Source organism: Mauremys reevesii, linkage group 1 (genome assembly GCF_016161935.1).
Source record: "Mauremys reevesii isolate NIE-2019 linkage group 1, ASM1616193v1, whole genome shotgun sequence".
NCBI lineage: Eukaryota > Metazoa > Chordata > Testudines > Geoemydidae > Mauremys > Mauremys reevesii.
Window position 1 is genome coordinate 314,426,193 of NC_052623.1, and position 18,104 is coordinate 314,444,296.

Below are 18,104 nucleotides of genomic sequence, written 5' to 3' on the forward strand. Positions count from 1 at the left end.
TTAATGATATTTACTTTGCATATTTTGACATGTGATGTTGACAATTTGCAGGTTTAACTGTTATGAAGCTTTAACTCTTTGAATCTCAATAGCTGCTGTCATTAAATAATTATTGTCTGATCCTCACACCCCCACAATTGTGGAAATGTCCCACAATTGTGGAAATGTAAGTTGATAAAAATCATAAAAAATGCTCAAAACCCAAAATGTTGCACAACGGTGAAAATTTAAATCAACTCAAATTGAAAAAATAATGCTTAAAAATAAACATTGATATTCTCTGTCCAAATCATAAAAAAATAAAAATTGAATTCTGCCAAGCTTACACCAAAGCCCCCCTCCTGCCAAATGTCCCTGCTCTATAGCATGGGGGCACTAAAGCTATTCAAAGCAAAGGCTGCCTGAGGCAGACACCCAACTTGTAAAATTTCAGCCCAAACACTTAACTTCTGGCAAAGTTATAAGCCACTAAAAATAGGCTCTTATCATGAGAGGTGTCCGGCAACCATAATAAATAGGCGGCACTATCAGCCCTGACTATAATATGTGTGTTTTCAATGCTTAATCACCATCTTGCAGTTGAATCACTGTAAGCAGTGCTCAAAATGTCCCACCACTCTTTGAATGTCACACCAGTGCACATCTAGTAGTACTAATTACCCTGGGAGAGGTTTTTATTGGGTATAATTTGGTTGGGAGCAGTGCAGTGGAAAAGAAATATCTACCAAAAGGATAATCTTTTTACTCAAAGATCTTTCTTTTGCTTTCCCCTCTTTCAGAAATTCCTATCACTCAGATATAGGCCCCATTCCCATAATATCTCAGCACCTTATGCTCCAGGGGTCGGCAACCTTTCAGAAGTGCTGTGCCGAGTCTTCATTTATTCACTCTGATTTAAGGTTTTGCGTGCCAGTAATACATTTTAACATTTTTAGAAGGTCTCTTTCTATAAGTCTATAATATATAACTAAACTATTGTTGTATGTAAAGTAAATAAGGTTTCTAAAATGTTTGTTTCATTTAAAATTAAATTAAAATGCAGAGCCCCCCCGGACCAGTGGCCAGGACCCGGGCAGTGTGAGTGCCACTGAAAATCAGCTCGCGTGCCGCCTTCGGCACACGTGCCATAGGTTGCCTACCCCTGTTATACTCTTTAATGCATATGAGTAACCTTGTAACCTTGTGGATTTTAAAGCACTTAGAAGAGTTGAGCTTGAAACTGAAAGCTGTTCTAACCCTGGCAGTCTGCTATAATTTATCCTCACAACACCCCTCTGAGGTAGGGAAGTCCTATTATTCCCATTACCATACTCGGGTCTGTGGCAGAATAGGGAATTAAACCAGAATCTCCCAAATCTCAGGCTAGCATTCTAACCACTGAGACATCCTTCCTCTCTGTTCGGTCATACTAAGGGCCCGATCCTAGACAGTGCTGAGCACTTCCTGAGTGGCAGTGTTTACCTTCAACTCTTCCTGAAGCCAGTAGGACTTGAGGGTGCCATCATCTTCTAGAAAACACTTGGCACATTCCAAAATTAGGCTGTACGTTTAAAAGAAAAGTATATGTGGATGGTAAAAGCCTATAGGGAAATTTGATGCAGACCCTTTCCCCTGTCTGTGTGGACCCACACGTTATACATTTTGCTGTATATAAAGGCATATGTGTATATTTAACACACGCACACAAGGACTCAGCAAACAAGTTTAACCAGCATAACTCTTAGAATTCATGAGTCCCTAAAGACCCTTTTTAGAGGAGTCTCAGCTCATTTTAGAACTCATCAGCTTTATGTGTCGTAAGATTTATTGGAACATAAAACAATGAACTCATTTATACTTCCCTATCTGCAGTTTCTATTGGTCCCATTCCACTGTCTTTATTCAGCTAAGACCAAACCTGATTTATTGTATTTTGATAACACATGAACAAATTATTTCCGAGAGCAGTCTCTCCCTCACCCCTGGCTAAAAACTTGGATCGCATTCTTTAAAATGTCAGTCTTTGCGAGGAGACATACTACTTTACCAATGACCATGTGTTGAATTTGTTTATATTATGTACCTGGCAACAGAGATGATGTCCATACTCATTATTCACGGAAAATGTGCCTCATTAGTGGCAAGATATGCACTGTTGCTGAGCTACATCATTATGGTTTCAGAGTTCAGTGTCTGTCAATAGAGTGCAGATGACCTAAACACTATTGAATCCTAAAAGGATTTTTGGCTCTGGCTCGACACACATCTATGTTATTTACAGCAAAAATACTTATGGCTGCTGAAGGGACTAGTCTTCTGAAAAAATAAGCAGCTAGGATTCATAGTAAATAAAACCTCTATGCCCCTCTTGCCTTACTTTTAAACTGGTTGTTTTCCAAGGGAGCAGTCCTGTTTTTATGGTGCTGAGAGCAAATGATTTATTAACCTCAGTGGGCTGCCAGTTCTTTCTAGGTTGCCGTTGGCTGGTAACCTGGGCAGTGTGTGAACACAGAGATCTTTGAGACAGTTGAAAGTTAGACTTCAAAAGGGTGGATACTCTTTTACTTAGTTATGTAAATGTTCTCTTTTCTCTCTTTCTCTCTCTCTCTTTCTTTCTCTTTTTTTTTTTTTTTTGGTCAAGGGACAATTTTTTTTTCCAGTTTAGGATTACTGAAAATGTGAGCTTTCTGGTTTCCAGAGGAACATATTCATAAATAACTGTCTCATTCTCCTTTCACTTACACCGTGGTTATATACGAGTAACGCCACTGAAGTTGATGGAGATATATTGGTGTAAGATCAGAATTAGTGACAGGAGAATTCAGCCCATCGTACTGATAGAAAAACATACTTCTAAATATTTATGATCTCATTCTGATCTAACCTATGCCAGTTTTCCTCTGGCATAACTATTTAATTCAATGGAGTTGCTCCAAATTTACACTGCTGTGAAATCAAAATCAAGGCTTTAGAATAAATTGTATATAGAATTTGAGTTTTCTTTATAGAAGAATGTGCATGGAGCATGATTGTTGATCATGTTCTTGTTTGGGCCTAACCCTGTAGTCCTGACACTGTGTTACTTGAGTGAAACTCCCATTGAAGTCACTGAACGCAAGGACTGCAGGTTTCGGCTTTTTATGTTAGTGAATCCAAACACTCTTTAAAATAATAACAACTGTTTAGGGATGCTTTTTTCTGTTCCTATATAATTTCTCTTCATCCTTACAGCCACGAAAGCAGCTCTGTGAACTGAGTAAATTCCACCAATGTTGAACTTGAAGGCATTCCAATAGTAAGAATTTTTGGTACACCTCTACCTCGATATAACGCTGTCCTTGGGAGCCAAAAAATCTATATAGGTGAAACCGCGTTATATCAAACTTGGTTTGATCTGCCGGAGTACGCAGCCCCACTCCCCCAGAGCGCTGCTTTACCACGTTATATCCAAATTCGTGTTATATCAGGTCGCGTTATATCGGGATAGAGGAGTATCAGTAAAACAGGTTACCAGAAAGCCCCCAGCACAAAACCCCCAATGACACTGACTCTGTTCCTCAAGGACACAGTTTCACTGTTATTCCACATTTCTTTTCCACAGCTTCACTTTATTAGCTCCTCTCAGTTCTCAACATTAAGAGCAATCATCATATCAAGTTTTTCTGTTTGGTAGAAGATAACCTGACCTGGCTAGATATCTCTGCTTTCTCAGTATGCCCCAATGCAAAAGGGTTTTTATTATTCCTAATTCTCTGCTGGGGTGAAAACATAACATGAACAATAGAGAAAGAAACTGCATTCTAATGTTGCATCCTTTTGTTTCCTTTGAAAGAGAGAAAGTGGTTCTTTATTAACATTCTTATTGTCAAGGTCAAACCCAAGCCTGCTGCACCCTTCTGCCAGTGATGTATGTTAGAGAAGATCTCCACAGTGGGGAACAGCAACATCAGGAGAATGAACAAAATCTTTTCTCCATCAAATTATCTTCTTGGACTCTATCAATCTTATTTAAGGACTGATTTCCTCCCTTTATTTCAATATTGCTTCTCACTCAACTAGGTATGCAACAGCTGTGCCTGTCCATTCATATTATCTGGTCCAGTTTTGCCTTTGATTCCTGTGGCCTATTTCTGTTTGTCTTCTATCTGCAAAGAAGATGCAGGACAAAATCACAGGGAAATGGACAAAGACCTAAACTAGCTGTGCAGAGCTTCTTCATTATCCTCATCTAGGGAGGAGTGGTTCATTTGCTCAAGAAATTATTAAATCATACTCTGCAAATCAAAGGAGTTGAATTGCTTGATCAAAGTATTTATCAGTTTCTGAAACTGAAACATGAGCTTTATAGGAAATGTTTATAGTCAGCAAGTCAACCTCAGAAAAGTTTGTTCAAACAAACAATGCAAATGCTATTGTTCCACTGTAACTGTCCTCTGTTTTCATTCTCTCGTAGTTATAGTAAAAAAATTCTCCTTTTGTGCTGAAATTCATACTCTACCTTATCATAGGGCCAGGGTCTGTCCCTTAGAGTTTTGTTCAACTGTAGGCTATTCACACAAGTGTGGCAGGAAACCTGCACTGCCTGAGTATTAAACAAACTAACAGAAAAACAGGACTACTGCATGCTACATATAAAATGAAAATACCCTGTTAGATCATCTCGTTCATCCTCCTGCCAGTGCAGGATTATTCCCTACAGTATATTTTCTAGTACTTTGTCCAGTGTAGCTTAAAATGACTCAAGTGATGACCACTAACCACTTCTTGTGGGAGATTGTATTGCAGTCTAATTGCTTCTCTGTCAAGATGTTTTCTTCCTGATATTCAACCTACATTTCCTTTTGGTTAATTTCATCCCATTATTCTAGCTTTTAACCCCTTGGAACAGCTTCAACAATTCTTCTCTTTCCATGATGATTACATCGCCCCTTTGTCATCACTGAGTCAGGCTACACATGTTTACTGTTGCTCATTTAGTCTTTCCTCATAAATCAATCCCTCTAGCCCTTTTATCACCTGTGAAGAACATGGGAATTATCTGCATTGATTTCTGTTAATGTTTATATATATATAATCTCTGGAGTTGATGGCTAGTGTATGATGTCTAAAAAGTGACTAAGGGGTAAATCCTTACCCAAAACAGTGGCTGTAGACGGAATTCAGTTGACTGGTGCTCACATGGACAATACCAGGAATCCACTGTAGGGAGACTACTTCCAATCCCGTGTAGGTGAAATGCAAAAAATAGTTTGGTCAAGTTCAGAAGTCCTGCTCAGAACTTTAGAAGATCTCGAGGCAGAACCTTTCAAAGGACCTTTGAAATAAAAAAGACAGCCTGTTGCTTAAGAGAGAAACACTAACTGGGGGTTCAGGCTGTCCAAGATACAGCAGTTGTAAGGGTAGCCTGTCTTGTCAAGCCCCAATGCATTGGGGGTGCCTGGCTTAAGCAGAATGTACTTAAATTGGCAAGAGAAGGCTAAGTTTGAGATGAGACAAGATATGTTTAGTTTTTAGTTATTTTAACCCTTTTCTCTTTGCTTGTGATTTTCCTATGGATAAATAAATCATACTCTCTTCCAAACCAGGCATTTTCTGTCATTGCTTTTAGGAGCTGGTCACAGCTCCCAGAGAGAATTCAATAGCAGGAGTCAATTGGGTAGTTGGCCATGCTCAAGGTAAATGTTGTTGGTAGACAAGGGGTGGTATAGTCTGGTGATCCCATCTAAAAGTAAGCAGGACCATGGGGTTGCACCCTGAGAGTTGCTCAGGTATAGGCCCATCACTATAAAGAAGTGCCCTCAGAGAGATTGAGAGAGATCACTGGTGCAGCAAACCTCTGAACCATAACACCATCCTTAATCATTTTTGTTGCTCTTCTCATAATTGCTTCCAGGTTTTTGACATATCTTCGGTTTTGTATTGAGGTGTTCGTAAATGAATCCACTACTCTAGGTGTAATCTTTCCAGTTCCATATAGAAAGGGACTAGCATCTCCCTTGACTGACATAATCTCTTTGTTTATGCAACCCAGAATTATGGCCCTCTAGCAGCAGTGCACTTAAGCCCATACTTAGGTCCCTTTAACTTCAGTAGGCCTGCTCGCATGAGGTAAGCACATAGCCCCGGTTCAATAGAGCACTTACCTAACATGGGACTTTTTTGGTCATAAGTAGAATAACGTATTAGTTATTAATAAACACAAAATTCAGCTAAAGTGACTGCTCATGCAACACACCCATCTTTCAGCAGCCCAGTGTCAACATTTAGGGGCTCTTGATGACTTGGATGGAGATGATTCCATTTTTTCCTCTCCATATTTACCATTTCCAATTGTAACTGCTATTTTGGTGGGAATAACAGATCACGTGGCAGCGCCTGGCACATTCTGCGTTCTACCATAATACAGTTAATAATAATCATCAGCATCATCATAATATGGACACAATGCTATGGGCCCAGCTCCTTGCCAACTTGTTAAATATCAAAAGAAACATCTTGTGAAGCAAGCCACCATTAAGAATTCACTTTCTCAGACCTCTCTTTACCTGAGGTACTACATGCCACAGAAGGTTAGTCCAAGGAAAATAATCACAAATTAAGTGTACCTTCTAGAGACAAGAGCAGTAAAGAATGAAATCCTTCTTTGGATTCATACATCAGAGCTTATTAGGGAAAAATATCCTCAAGGTTTTGACACTTGGATAGCAGTTGCATATTTCAGCAAGCTAAATTTAATTTGTAACCAGCCATAATTCTACTCTGCTTCTATCTCAATGTGAGGATCCCAAGTAGGAACTAAAACCTCCATTGGGCAATATTCAAAGTTGTATAATGTGGTCTGCTTTAGAACAGGCAAAATAAAACAACAACAAAAAGGCATGACTCTACATAGAGAAATCTGCAGAACAACACAGTGGGAGCATGAGCCACCCGTCAAAGATACAATAACCATTCAGATATTTGCGGCTTGGTCATTAACCTACAATATCACCACACGTCATAATTTAGATCCCATGGCTTCTGCTGACCACTAGACAGTAATGGATGATCTAACATGAGAAAATGGTCTGGGAACCCTATCTTTTGGAGATTTTTGTGTTGTGTGATTTTAATGGTTCCAGCACAACAGGTTATGCATTAGTTAGACCTAATGTATGAAAATCTCCCTTTGCATACTGAAGTTCTAGTCTCTTTTGCTGCTTGGCACATCCAAGCGGTTTAATTCTTCGATAGACGAAAATGAGAAGGCAACTTTTTCTTGCATTCAAATTGCTTTTTGCTGAAGTTTCACATCCCTCCCTCAAGAGCCTCTCCCTTCCTTCTGTTTTTCGGTCTAATTAAAATGGTTAAAGTTGATTGAAAAAGACAGGAGAGATGTCACTGCACCAGCCAAGGAGTTCTGGGGTTTGCTGCTTCACCACACCAGGAAGAAGTGGAAGAGCTCTGTCTTCCACTCCCTGTTACTTTAACCCCACCTGCTTTATGGGAAGGAGCATGCTGCCTACAAAAATATATTTCTAGGGATTTCAAGCTAGTAGAGTCCTCATGTCCTGGTTTACTGGTGTCAAACCCTGATCCTGCATCCATGGAAGTCAACAGCCAAGCTCCCACTGTCTTCAGTGGTACAGGATTAGGCTCTAACTGATGGATGCATAGGCAGATATTCCCCATGTTGTGATGCTGGATTGATGGCTGTAAGAGCTCGGAGAAACCCTTTTCACAAAAGAAAAAAAATTATATCTGCTACTTCAAAACTCATAAAAAGCTGTAAGTAGATCAGAACTCTGAAACAATAATTTTCCATTTTTAACTCTGCTCCCAGAAAGACACTCTGCTTTTCGCTCCTTTTGTAATTTGATGAGTAACTTTATGTTGCTGAAAGGCTGAAATCGGTGTGATCCAAAAAAGATCAATTCCATTTCTTGAAAGCATGCAAAGTTCTTAACTCCTAATGTCAAGAACAGCCTGGCATAAATATGGTCATTGGAACAGCACATAAATATATTCACCTCACTGCAATGATGGATGGATGTATCTGCAGCTAACTTCAATAATAGCATAGTAAGGTCCATATCTCTCATTCCAACACTGCCGTGCATATTGTTGATTTTAATTACTAGTCACTATAATTACATAGTTTATTGACATTATAGTTTGACCTGGTTTGTGGAAACATACAACGTTAACTCCACAAGTAGTACCTGTAGCATTAATACATTAAAAATGACAATGTAAAGAATTAACAGTTCAAAAGTACCTAAGTCATGAAATCCTGCTCTAACAGAACAATGTTCCCTTGAGTTGCAAACTGATCATGAATAAGTAAAGTAAAGAGTGGTGTCCAGTGAGGCATGATTTATCAATCCTCACTCACCTTCTTCTCTTAAGAGCCCTCTCTTGCAACGTGCTAAGCGTTTCCTCTGAAGCGCTAAGTGCCCTTTACTCCAGTTGACCTCAGTAGAAGTTGAGGGCATTCAGCACACCTCAAACATCTCTCAGCACCTCACATAACTTGGTCCTTAGTGCTACTTCCTAGTGTCCTCCATTATTCAGTATATCAAGAATAGAATGAGTAAGAGTTACAGGTTTTTAGAACTATGCTCCAGAGCTTAGAATCATAGAATATCAGGGTTGGAAGAGACCTCAGGAGGTCATCTAGTCCAACCCCCTGCTCAAAGCAGGACCAATCCCCAACTAAATCATCCCAGCCAGGGTTTTGTCAAGCCTGACCTTAAAAACCTCTAAGGAAGAAGTTCCCACCACCTCCCTAGGTAACCCATTCCAGTGCTTCACCACCCTCCTAGCTTCCCCAATTCTTGCTTAGAACCATAGTCCCACTGTAATTATATAAAGTATATTTATTTTAGTGGAGAATATATAGTATGCAAATGTTAAATAAGCTATAATTGTAATGCTTTTACAGGGAATAGTGCTTCCTACAGTGAATAGTCCCATTGCTTTAATGAGCTCTATTTGTGGTAGTAGGCATTATTTTCAGTGATACAACAACTGTTTACAGGAGTAGAGCCTTAATTTCTTTCTCACTCAGCTGTTATCTTAAATTTAGCCTAAATGCTAAACAGTTTAAAAGACAGTTTGTAATATCTGCCTGAGAGAGCTAGGTAACGTAGTGTAGAATTAATTTCTGCTTTTATTACAGTGGAAGCTATTGGGCCATATTCATTTGTACCCTCCAGATCTTTGTGCCACTCTGGTGATGAAAAGTAGCCATAAACCTGACTGAACTAACTGTGTAAGCCAGGTTTATAGGTGACTTGTGTCACTGGAGCAGAACATACCAGTTATTATGGCCCAGTGTTTCCACAAGCGGCAAAACATATTACATTGCTGTTAATATTTAAATGCAGTAAATTAGTAAATGTTGGCTTGACTTTCATAGTCATAATTACTAAAAGAAAGGAAGGGAATAAAACACAGTAGATAGACACCCACCAGCTGTTTCTGGATATAGATGTGTTTCCTAATCTACTGAAAGAATTTACCTTTTCTAGGTTGCATATGTGTTTGTATATGAACATAATGAATTCTTTAATTCAATCCCTGTAGTATCAGAAAAAGATCACTCTGAATTTGTTTGCTAATTAGATCATTTAGTGACTACATGGCACAATCAGATTATTGTTAATTCAGGGTTTAAAAATATGATAATTCTTATTTGGGTGGCATTTTCAAAAGCACCTGAGTGACTTAAGAGCATAACTTAGTGCTCCTAAATCACTCGGGTGTTTTTGATATCCCACTATTCATTAATTTAGATATTATGCTGTACTGAAGAATTATTCCAGCATTTATTTTCTCTTTCTGCAAATGTTCAAGGGTTTCAATATTTATTTATTATGTACTTTCCTTTCAACAGATATAAGCTTACCAAAATCAGCAACGATATGCTACACAGCTGCACTGCTTAAAGCCAGAGCTGTCTCTGACAAGTAAGTCCATAAAAACTTCTGACCAGCAAAATTCCTTACTGTAAACTCACTAACGTTTAACTGCAAATTTCTCTTCAGTGACCTGGTGTGGTCCCACACCCTGAAAACCTGATGTCCTAGCAGGAGAAATTTTAGCCTGTGGCAAATTTAGAGTATGGTTTTTATAAAGAGGAATTTTCACTAATTATCAAATATTGTACCTCACCAATGGTTAAAAAAGGGAAAAAAATTACTTCAATGAAATTCCTTTATTTTAATTTTTATTTATACTATCTGGCTGAGCAATGGCTTCTTGGATAGTATTATAATGAAAATGCAGCTGGGAGGTGCTGTGTGGCTGGTCATCTTCACCTTGTATCAAACAGAACCAAGAAAGGTAAAATAACATGACTGTACTAATAGCAATTTTCTTCGACAAGTACTATCATAGCAGTGTTCATCTACTTGATTTTAGGCAGGTAGATTTAGCACTTACTGTGTAAGGATTCCTGACAGGTCAATGGAAATAGATGGTATACGTGTTTTTAAAGACACAAATGTTTGCTTATTCCTGATACGGTTTTCTCTTAGGACACAGCCCTCCAAGGTTCTGAGCACTCCTATGTGATGCTGAGTGTCATCAACTCCTCCTGAAGTCAGCTGGAGTTGAGAATGTTCAGCCCTTTGCAAGAACGCTCAGCGCCTTGCAGGATCAAGCCCTAAGAGCCAGATTCTGCTCTTGGATGCGTGCACATGAATCCCAAGCTGGAGGAGTTGTGTATACGTATCTTGGGGGGGAATGTGGCCCTAAAGTTGGAAAGCAAGCGGAGTGGAAAGCCGCTTTCTTTCCTGATGTCAGACAGTTTGCTTTTAAGTGAATGTGCACTTCAAGATCTAAGTAATTTTCTTTCATTCTTTTTATCCTGTAGATCGCCAGTACCTACTGCAACATCTTTCCTCCCTACACAGCGACTCCAGCTTGGGAGGGCAGGGCTAAGGTTGTCACAGCTTTCCCTGTGGTGTCTGCCTGCCAAGTACAGCTCTGGAGTTAGCCGTGGGGTGTGAGGTGAGAAAGAGATTGCATGGTCTGGTTTTTCATTCACTGGGGCAGATGATTTGCCCACAGTTTGGGCATCCAACCCTCGCTGGTACAACTGAAAGTAGATCACCCGCTACTGCTGCTGTACCATGCTTTAATCCCAACCTGACCCAGGGGCATTGGGTTGGGAACCTCCCTAAAATCTCCCCAAATATCTTTTTAATAGAAACACGCTAACAATTACTTAACATTATTTTCTATTTTTTGGAAACTTCTGCCTTGATAAACGCCCCAAGTAAGGTACTATAGAAAATTTAGATTAGCAGCATAGAAAGAATTGACTGTTTGAACTTACTTCCTGCCATGATTAGATGCAAACATGCTTTCCACTTCTGCAGGGATTTTCATTGGCCTTGATGTAATAGGTCATTCAGAGTTTCCATTTACTATGGAAGTTTGGAGAGCATAGGAAATTGTCTCAGCCTGGTTACACCGGCCCTTGGTCTAGATTTCTTTCTGGCTTTTACTTGCTAGCATTTCTGACCTAATGTATTTGTTTCTTTGCTTTTGCAGATTTTCTCCAGAGGCTGCCTCAAGGCGAGGGCTGAGTACAGCAGAGATGAATGCAGTAGAAGCTATTCACAGAGCAGTAGAATTTAATCCACATGTGCCAAAAGTGAGTATGGAGAAATCACTGTCATAAATTTTAACAAAACAGGAGACATATCCTTTGGTTTTAAAGAGGTAGAGTAGCACCTGGTGGTTGTGGGAAAGAGAGCAGACGGGGAGGGTGAAGGGGCTAATGTTTGTACCCTGCTATACGCATGTGGGGAGCATTTGAAATTTCTCATTAGATACCATAGGAAACAGACATGCCACCTAATATTAGGTCTTGAAACTTTAAGTATTAACTGATAAAAGTCTGTCAGTGTGAATATCAACAAAATACTGGACATTGACAATAGGCACCCTGATGCCACATTGATGAACACATTAGAAGTATCCATATAGATAGATTATTCCTTAAATAGTCGTATACAATGACAATAATAGAAAAAAGATCTTCAAGTTGAATAAATGGTTGTCTGTATTTCTTGGATCACACATAGGATGTATTTTCAGCATGCTGCAAAGGGACTTATGTTCACATTTCCTGTTATGCTTCATATAAATTGTATTTGTAACTCTTCATGCAATGCCCCACTGTTAAAACTCCAGACTATTTAGGGCTTGCTCATTCGTAAATGAAAAATCACAGAAAGGACAATGTTAAAGGTGGAAAGGATTTTTTTTATAATTCCCTCATTCCCTCTCTAACTATACATCACAGCAGTAAGACTCCTGGCTTCTGAGCGAATGCTGCTGCTTATTTTCTCACCTGATCCTCAGCACTATGCAGGACCACTGTTTGCAGTGGCAGACAAAAGGAAGATGCTGTGTGAACCAGGAGACTGTGTGAACATTGGCTGATGGATACAGTTGAGCACCAAATCCTCAGCACTTTTTCTATGCCCTTGCCCCTGAGGGGTAGGAGATAACCCCATGTGCACACACTGCTCCTCTCACTGCAGGAAGGTCCCTTCCCAGTACTGTGCAGAGATTAAATACTTTCCCTGTAAGGTCGATGTACTTTTTGCCTTCTCCCACTGACTAACCACTAACCAGCATGATTCCTTCTAGCAATGCCAGCCTCCATTGTAACAACCAGGAAGCATGTTTTACTGGTCAGTCATTCCATCTCTAGTGGTAGTAAAAGGAGAAGATGATAATATCTTACATTTGCAATCCCAAGGCATTTTACAAATGTAAACCCATATAGAAACTCTAGACAGGAATCACTTAACCTGCCTCTGAAATGCAGCCATCTCTGGGGTACAATGCAGCAGTTGTTTTGACAGCCCACAACAACACTTCACGGTAGATTAGGAGAGAAAAATGAACAATATTATGTTCATTTGAAAGAGTAGGATGGTTAATTTAAGTAAACAGAACATAAATCAAGTTGGAATCTGATCGAGACACATAATTAACACCCTCAATCTTATGAAAAATGCTGTAGGATCTTTAATATTCCCAAATGGTCATGAATATTTTAATTGTTTATTTGTATTACCATAGTGCCAGAAGTCCTAGTCATGGACCAGGACCCCACTGTGCGAGGTGCCGCACAAACACAAAACAAAAAGACAGTCCCTGCCCCAGAGAGCATAGTCTTGAATTTCTTTTTTTCTTATCTCAGCTGAAAGAAGCCAGTCATTTTATAGCATACTGTAAAGGTCCAAGCAGAATAGTGTATTGCTATATTTTTCAGAATATACTTGGAATGGAAACTTAAACTCCAAAATGGTGGGGCAGTTTTGCACTGCTGAGACTTATGGATCTGGGTATGGGAGAATTCCCCGCCATGTAGGCAAATCTTTGGATGGCTTTAGAACCTGGGTAGCAGCACCTTTCGCATCCCATTCCTAACTGCTGGTGCAAGGGCCCAGCCAAGGAAAAGGCAAAATGGCTGAGTCCCTTATTGCCTGACAATCCCTGGTGGCCCTAATTCATGTTGCTATTCTAATTTAGAATCCGGGGGAATCACAAAGGTGGCTTAAGGTCACCTTTGCGCACATGGACGCACATGAATATCCAAGCTATGCTGAATGCTCCATGGCCACACTTAAAGAGCGGGAATCTAATTTAATGATCATCTTAGAAAAAGGAATAGAAAATGGAACATGCATCAGTTATCACGTTTGTGATGTAATAAAAGGGAGTAACCGGTGCATCAAAACACCCAATGTAACATTAAAACTCTAATGTGTAATATAGCTTAACATACAGTTTCACTGTAATTTCATGCACACATACTGTGCTGCATTAGCTAAAAGGTTATCAAGGGAGATTTAGGTTTGATATTCGGAAAAACTTTCTGAAAGGGTAGTTGAGCTCTAGAATAGGTTTCCAAGGATGGTTGTGGAACCCCCATCATTGGAGGTTTTTAAGAACACACTGGACAAACACCTGTCTGAGATGGTCTAGGTTCACTTGGTCCTACCTCAGCGCAAGGGCTGGACTCAATGACCTCTCAAGTCCCCTTTCACCACCTATATATCTATGATTCCATGAATCATGTAGCAATAATATGTTAGCAGTAATAATGTTATGCAAATAATATGAATATACACCATCATATTCAGCCTTAATTCTGACTGAAATAGCATCACATATCCTCTTAATGAAATTTAGCAGCTTGCAGCACAGGAAAGCTAACAATGCCACATTGCTAATATGTGTTGCAATTGGCCTCATAGCTTCTGCAGGATTTCAGTAATGAGTCTCTCCCTCTTTAGAATAAGAAAAAAATAAGTTGTACCGATGACACCAAAATTGTTTGAAGTCTTTGGAAAGTAATCTGCTGAATATGAGCTTCCAAGTACAGTATTGTGGCGAAAATGGCTAATGCAATCCTTGGATGCATAAACGAGGGAATTTCGAATAGAGATGATATTTTACCTCTGCATTTGGCACTGGTGAAACCTATATTGGAATGCTACGTCCAGCTCTGGTGTCCACAATTTAAAAGTGTGTTGATACATTGGAGAAGGTTCAGAGAAGAACCACAAGAACGATGAAAGGATTGGAAAAATTGTGATTGATTAAAAGAGCTCAGTGTATTTAGTTTAACAAAGAGAAGACCAAAGGGTGACTTGATATGGGAAACAAATATTGATAATGGGCTCTTCAGCAGATAAAGGTATAAGAAGCTCCAGTGGCTAGAAGTTGAAGCTGGACAAATCCAGACAGGAAATAAGGTGAACATTTTTAACAGAGAGCAATTAACTTTTGGAACAATTTACCAAGGGTTGTGGTGAATTCTCCATCACTGGACATTTTAAAATCAAGATTGGATGTTTGTCTAAGAGAGATTTTCTAGTTCAAACAGGAATTATTTTGGGGAAGTTCTGTGGCCTGTGTTACACAGGAGGTCAGACTAGATGATCACAATGGTCCCTTCTGGCCTTGAATTCTATGAATCTAGACAAGTTCCCAGCTGCACCATTGAGAGTAGGCAGGGAACAACATTACTAAGGATGGAAGGTCCTCTGCAGTTCTTTGTTTTCACAATTTCCAGCTCAGATACTTGCAACCTATCATCCTCGGGCCTGGTCTACACTGAGGGGGGAGGGGCGATGTAAGATTCGCAACTTCAGCTACGGGAATACTGTAGCTGAAGTCGACGTATCTTATTCCGACTTACCTCCCATCCTCAGGGTGCAGGATCGACGACCGTGGTCCCCCGTTGACTCCACTACCGCCGCTCGCTCTGGTGGAGTTCCGGAGTCGATGGGGAGCGCATTCAGGGATCGATATATCGCATCTTGACGAGACACGATATATCGATCCCCGATATATCGATCGCTACCCGCCGATACGGCGGGTAGTCTGGACGTACCCTCAGAGCCAGTGCATATCCCAGAATGTTTTCTTCATCTTAGAATTAAAGTCTGAACTAGCAAAATGAGATTCAAAAGAGAACTCTCAAGGAAACAGGAAAAGATGGGAACGGTGCTGGAACATGGTGCGGGAGATTGCTGAGTTAGACATAGAAGATATGGGGTGTCCAGTATCCACCTGTAACCTGGTACAGCTTTATTTATGACAGACATTGAGTTCCCATATGCACTCATGCACTCCTCCATGTTCTATTTATTTTTCCCTGAGAGAGGTAAAGTCTTTGCATGGGATACAAATACATTCAAGGCTGGCCTTGTAATTCTCCTAAAGTCCTTAAAATGAAACATTTTAAATAGTCCCAAATCCCAGTGCTTATGTACCAGGGGAGACATGCTACTGCTTCTGGGGGGAGGGATAGCTCAGTGGTTTGAGCATTGGCCTACTAACCCTAGGGTTGTGAGTTCAATCCTTGAGGGGGCCACTTAGGGATCTGGGGCAAAAAAGTTGGTCCTGCTAGTGAAGGCAGGGGGCTGGACTCAATGACCTTTCAAGGTCCATTCCAGCTCTAGGAGATTGGTATATCTCCAATTATTATTACCTTCTGTACCTAATTTGTACTGCACCATTCCAAAGTTATTTTTAGCATTTCTGTAATATAAAGAAATTCATATGAGAAAAGGCAAATACAGTGACTCTTTCCCTGAGAATCATTTCCATTAGGTAAACTCATCTGCTGTCCCTTACAACTGGATTTGAACACAAAGTCACTGATTTTTCTTGGGCCCTTTGGGAATAAGGAAAATGGAAATGGCTAGCAAGCTTAGGCTGGCCACAGAACTTTGTGTTTCATATCAGCTTAGCAGTCATGAACCTCTCTAATCTCCAGTATCTGTTGGCAGCTTGACAAAATCTGAATCTTTCTATTTGGAAAGGAGGTACATTCTTTAAACATCACTGATGAAAAATGCACATAGATTTTCACCTCTGTTGTAGTCACTGAGGTGCACCTAATTTCACTGATGTTAAGTGACTTCACATCGCCCTGGCTTTTCCTTTGTAAAGAGCCAACATCACTGGAGGTTCCTTTTTCAAAGTTCCTTTTTCAAAGAGGGGCGATGTAAGATTCGCAACTTCAGCTACGGGAATACCGTATGGCTTAAGGCAGGGGTGGGCAAACTATGGCCCACATCTGTCCCACCAGCCATTTTAATCCAGCCCTCAAGCTCCGGCTGAGGAGTGGGGTCTGGGGCTTGCCCCGCTCCCGCGCTCCAGCCAGGGAGCAGGGTTGGGAGCCTCTCCGTGCAGCTCCCAGAAGCAGCGGCATGTCTCCCCTCCAGCTCCTACATTTAGGGGCAGCCAGGGGGCCCTGTGTGCTGCCCCTGCCCCAAGCACCGATCCCACAGCTACCATTGGCCAGGAACTGCGGCCAGTTTGAGCTGCAGGGGTGGCGCCTGCGGACAGGCAGCTCACAGAGCGGCCTAGCTGCGCCTCAGCATAGGAGCTGGAGCGGGGACATGCCGCTGCTTCCGGGAGCTGCTTGAGGTAAGTGCCACCCTTAGCCTGCACCCCTGAGCCCTTCCCATGCCCCAACCACTGCCTCAGCCCTGATCCCCCTCCTGCCCTCGAAACCCATTGATCCCAGCCTGGAGCACCTTCCTGCACCCCAAACTCCTCATCCCCAGCCCCACTCCAGAGCCTGCACCCTCAGCCAGAGCCCTCACCACCCCCCCCCCACACACACACCACCTCCCTGCCCCAGTCTGGAGCCCCCTCCTGCACCCTGAACTCATTTCTGGACCCACCCCAGAGCCCACACCCCCAGCCAGAGCCCTCACCCCCCTCCTGCACCTCAGCCCCAATTTTGTGAGCATTCATAGCCTGCCATACAATTTCAATACTCAGATGTGGCCTTTGGGCCAAAAAGTTTGCTCACCCCTGGCTTAAGGTCTCTCATAAAACAGTGTGCATTGCTGGAAGGCTTTTTCTATGTTAATAGTTATTCTTGGCACTGAGCACCTCCTCCATTTTTGTTGTGTTTCAATGACAATTTCACTTTCCTCTTACACCCACCACCAGCCCAATGGTGCCTGAGGCACTGGTGACATTTTTTTGCTGAGTCCGGCAGAGTGGTTCAGACAGACACAGACACACACACACACAAAGTGAGGGAAGTTTGACAGTCTCCTTATACTTGAGCTGATATGGGGTCTGTAAGAAGGAACAGGCTGGGCAAGCAGAGACTTTTCAGTTAGTACGAGAGAGAGAGAGAGAGAAAGAGCAGGTGAGGAGGCAGTGTCAACACCAGGAGATGAAGTCAGGACAGGGAACAAAGAAAGCCAAGTGCCGTATAAATGATGATAATAACTAATGACATCAAAGCTGAATTGGCAAGTCCTGTACTGGGAATCTTGTCCTAAAGATCTGATATATTGGATCATATCATTGTTATCCTCATCTTCCTTCCCCACTTCCCTTTTATTCTTTGTACCTCTCACCTCTTGAATAAGAGATGGTCAAAATATTTAAAATTTCAACAAAGTATTTGCGATTTTTTTAATGTTTTGCAGAAAAACATTATTTTTCAACCAGCTCGTATAATGGGTTGAAATTCTTCTGCATTCTCTTTTAAATTAGGTTGCAAGGACTGTTTCTGCTACCTAGCACCATAGAGTGCTGTTGCTGATGGGGCCTTTTGGTGCTTCCGAACTACATAT

The 18,104-nt window shown here is 41.0% G+C and overlaps 1 protein-coding gene across 3 annotated transcripts in view; it reads left to right on the forward strand.

Annotated features, from left to right (window-relative positions):
• The window catches only part of ST7 (suppression of tumorigenicity 7), a 228,699-nt gene that overhangs the window by 177,920 nt on the left and 32,675 nt on the right, over window positions 1–18,104 (forward strand). For 2 of the 3 annotated variants that reach the window (XM_039508628.1, XM_039508630.1), the window contains exons 10-11: window positions 9,857–9,929; window positions 11,521–11,623. The exons of the other annotated variant lie outside the window; for it this stretch is intronic. In XM_039508628.1, coding sequence (XP_039364562.1) covers window positions 9,857–9,929; window positions 11,521–11,623 — 176 coding nt within the window. The remainder of the gene's footprint in view (window positions 1–9,856; window positions 9,930–11,520; window positions 11,624–18,104) is intronic. 3 annotated transcript variants of the gene reach the window in all.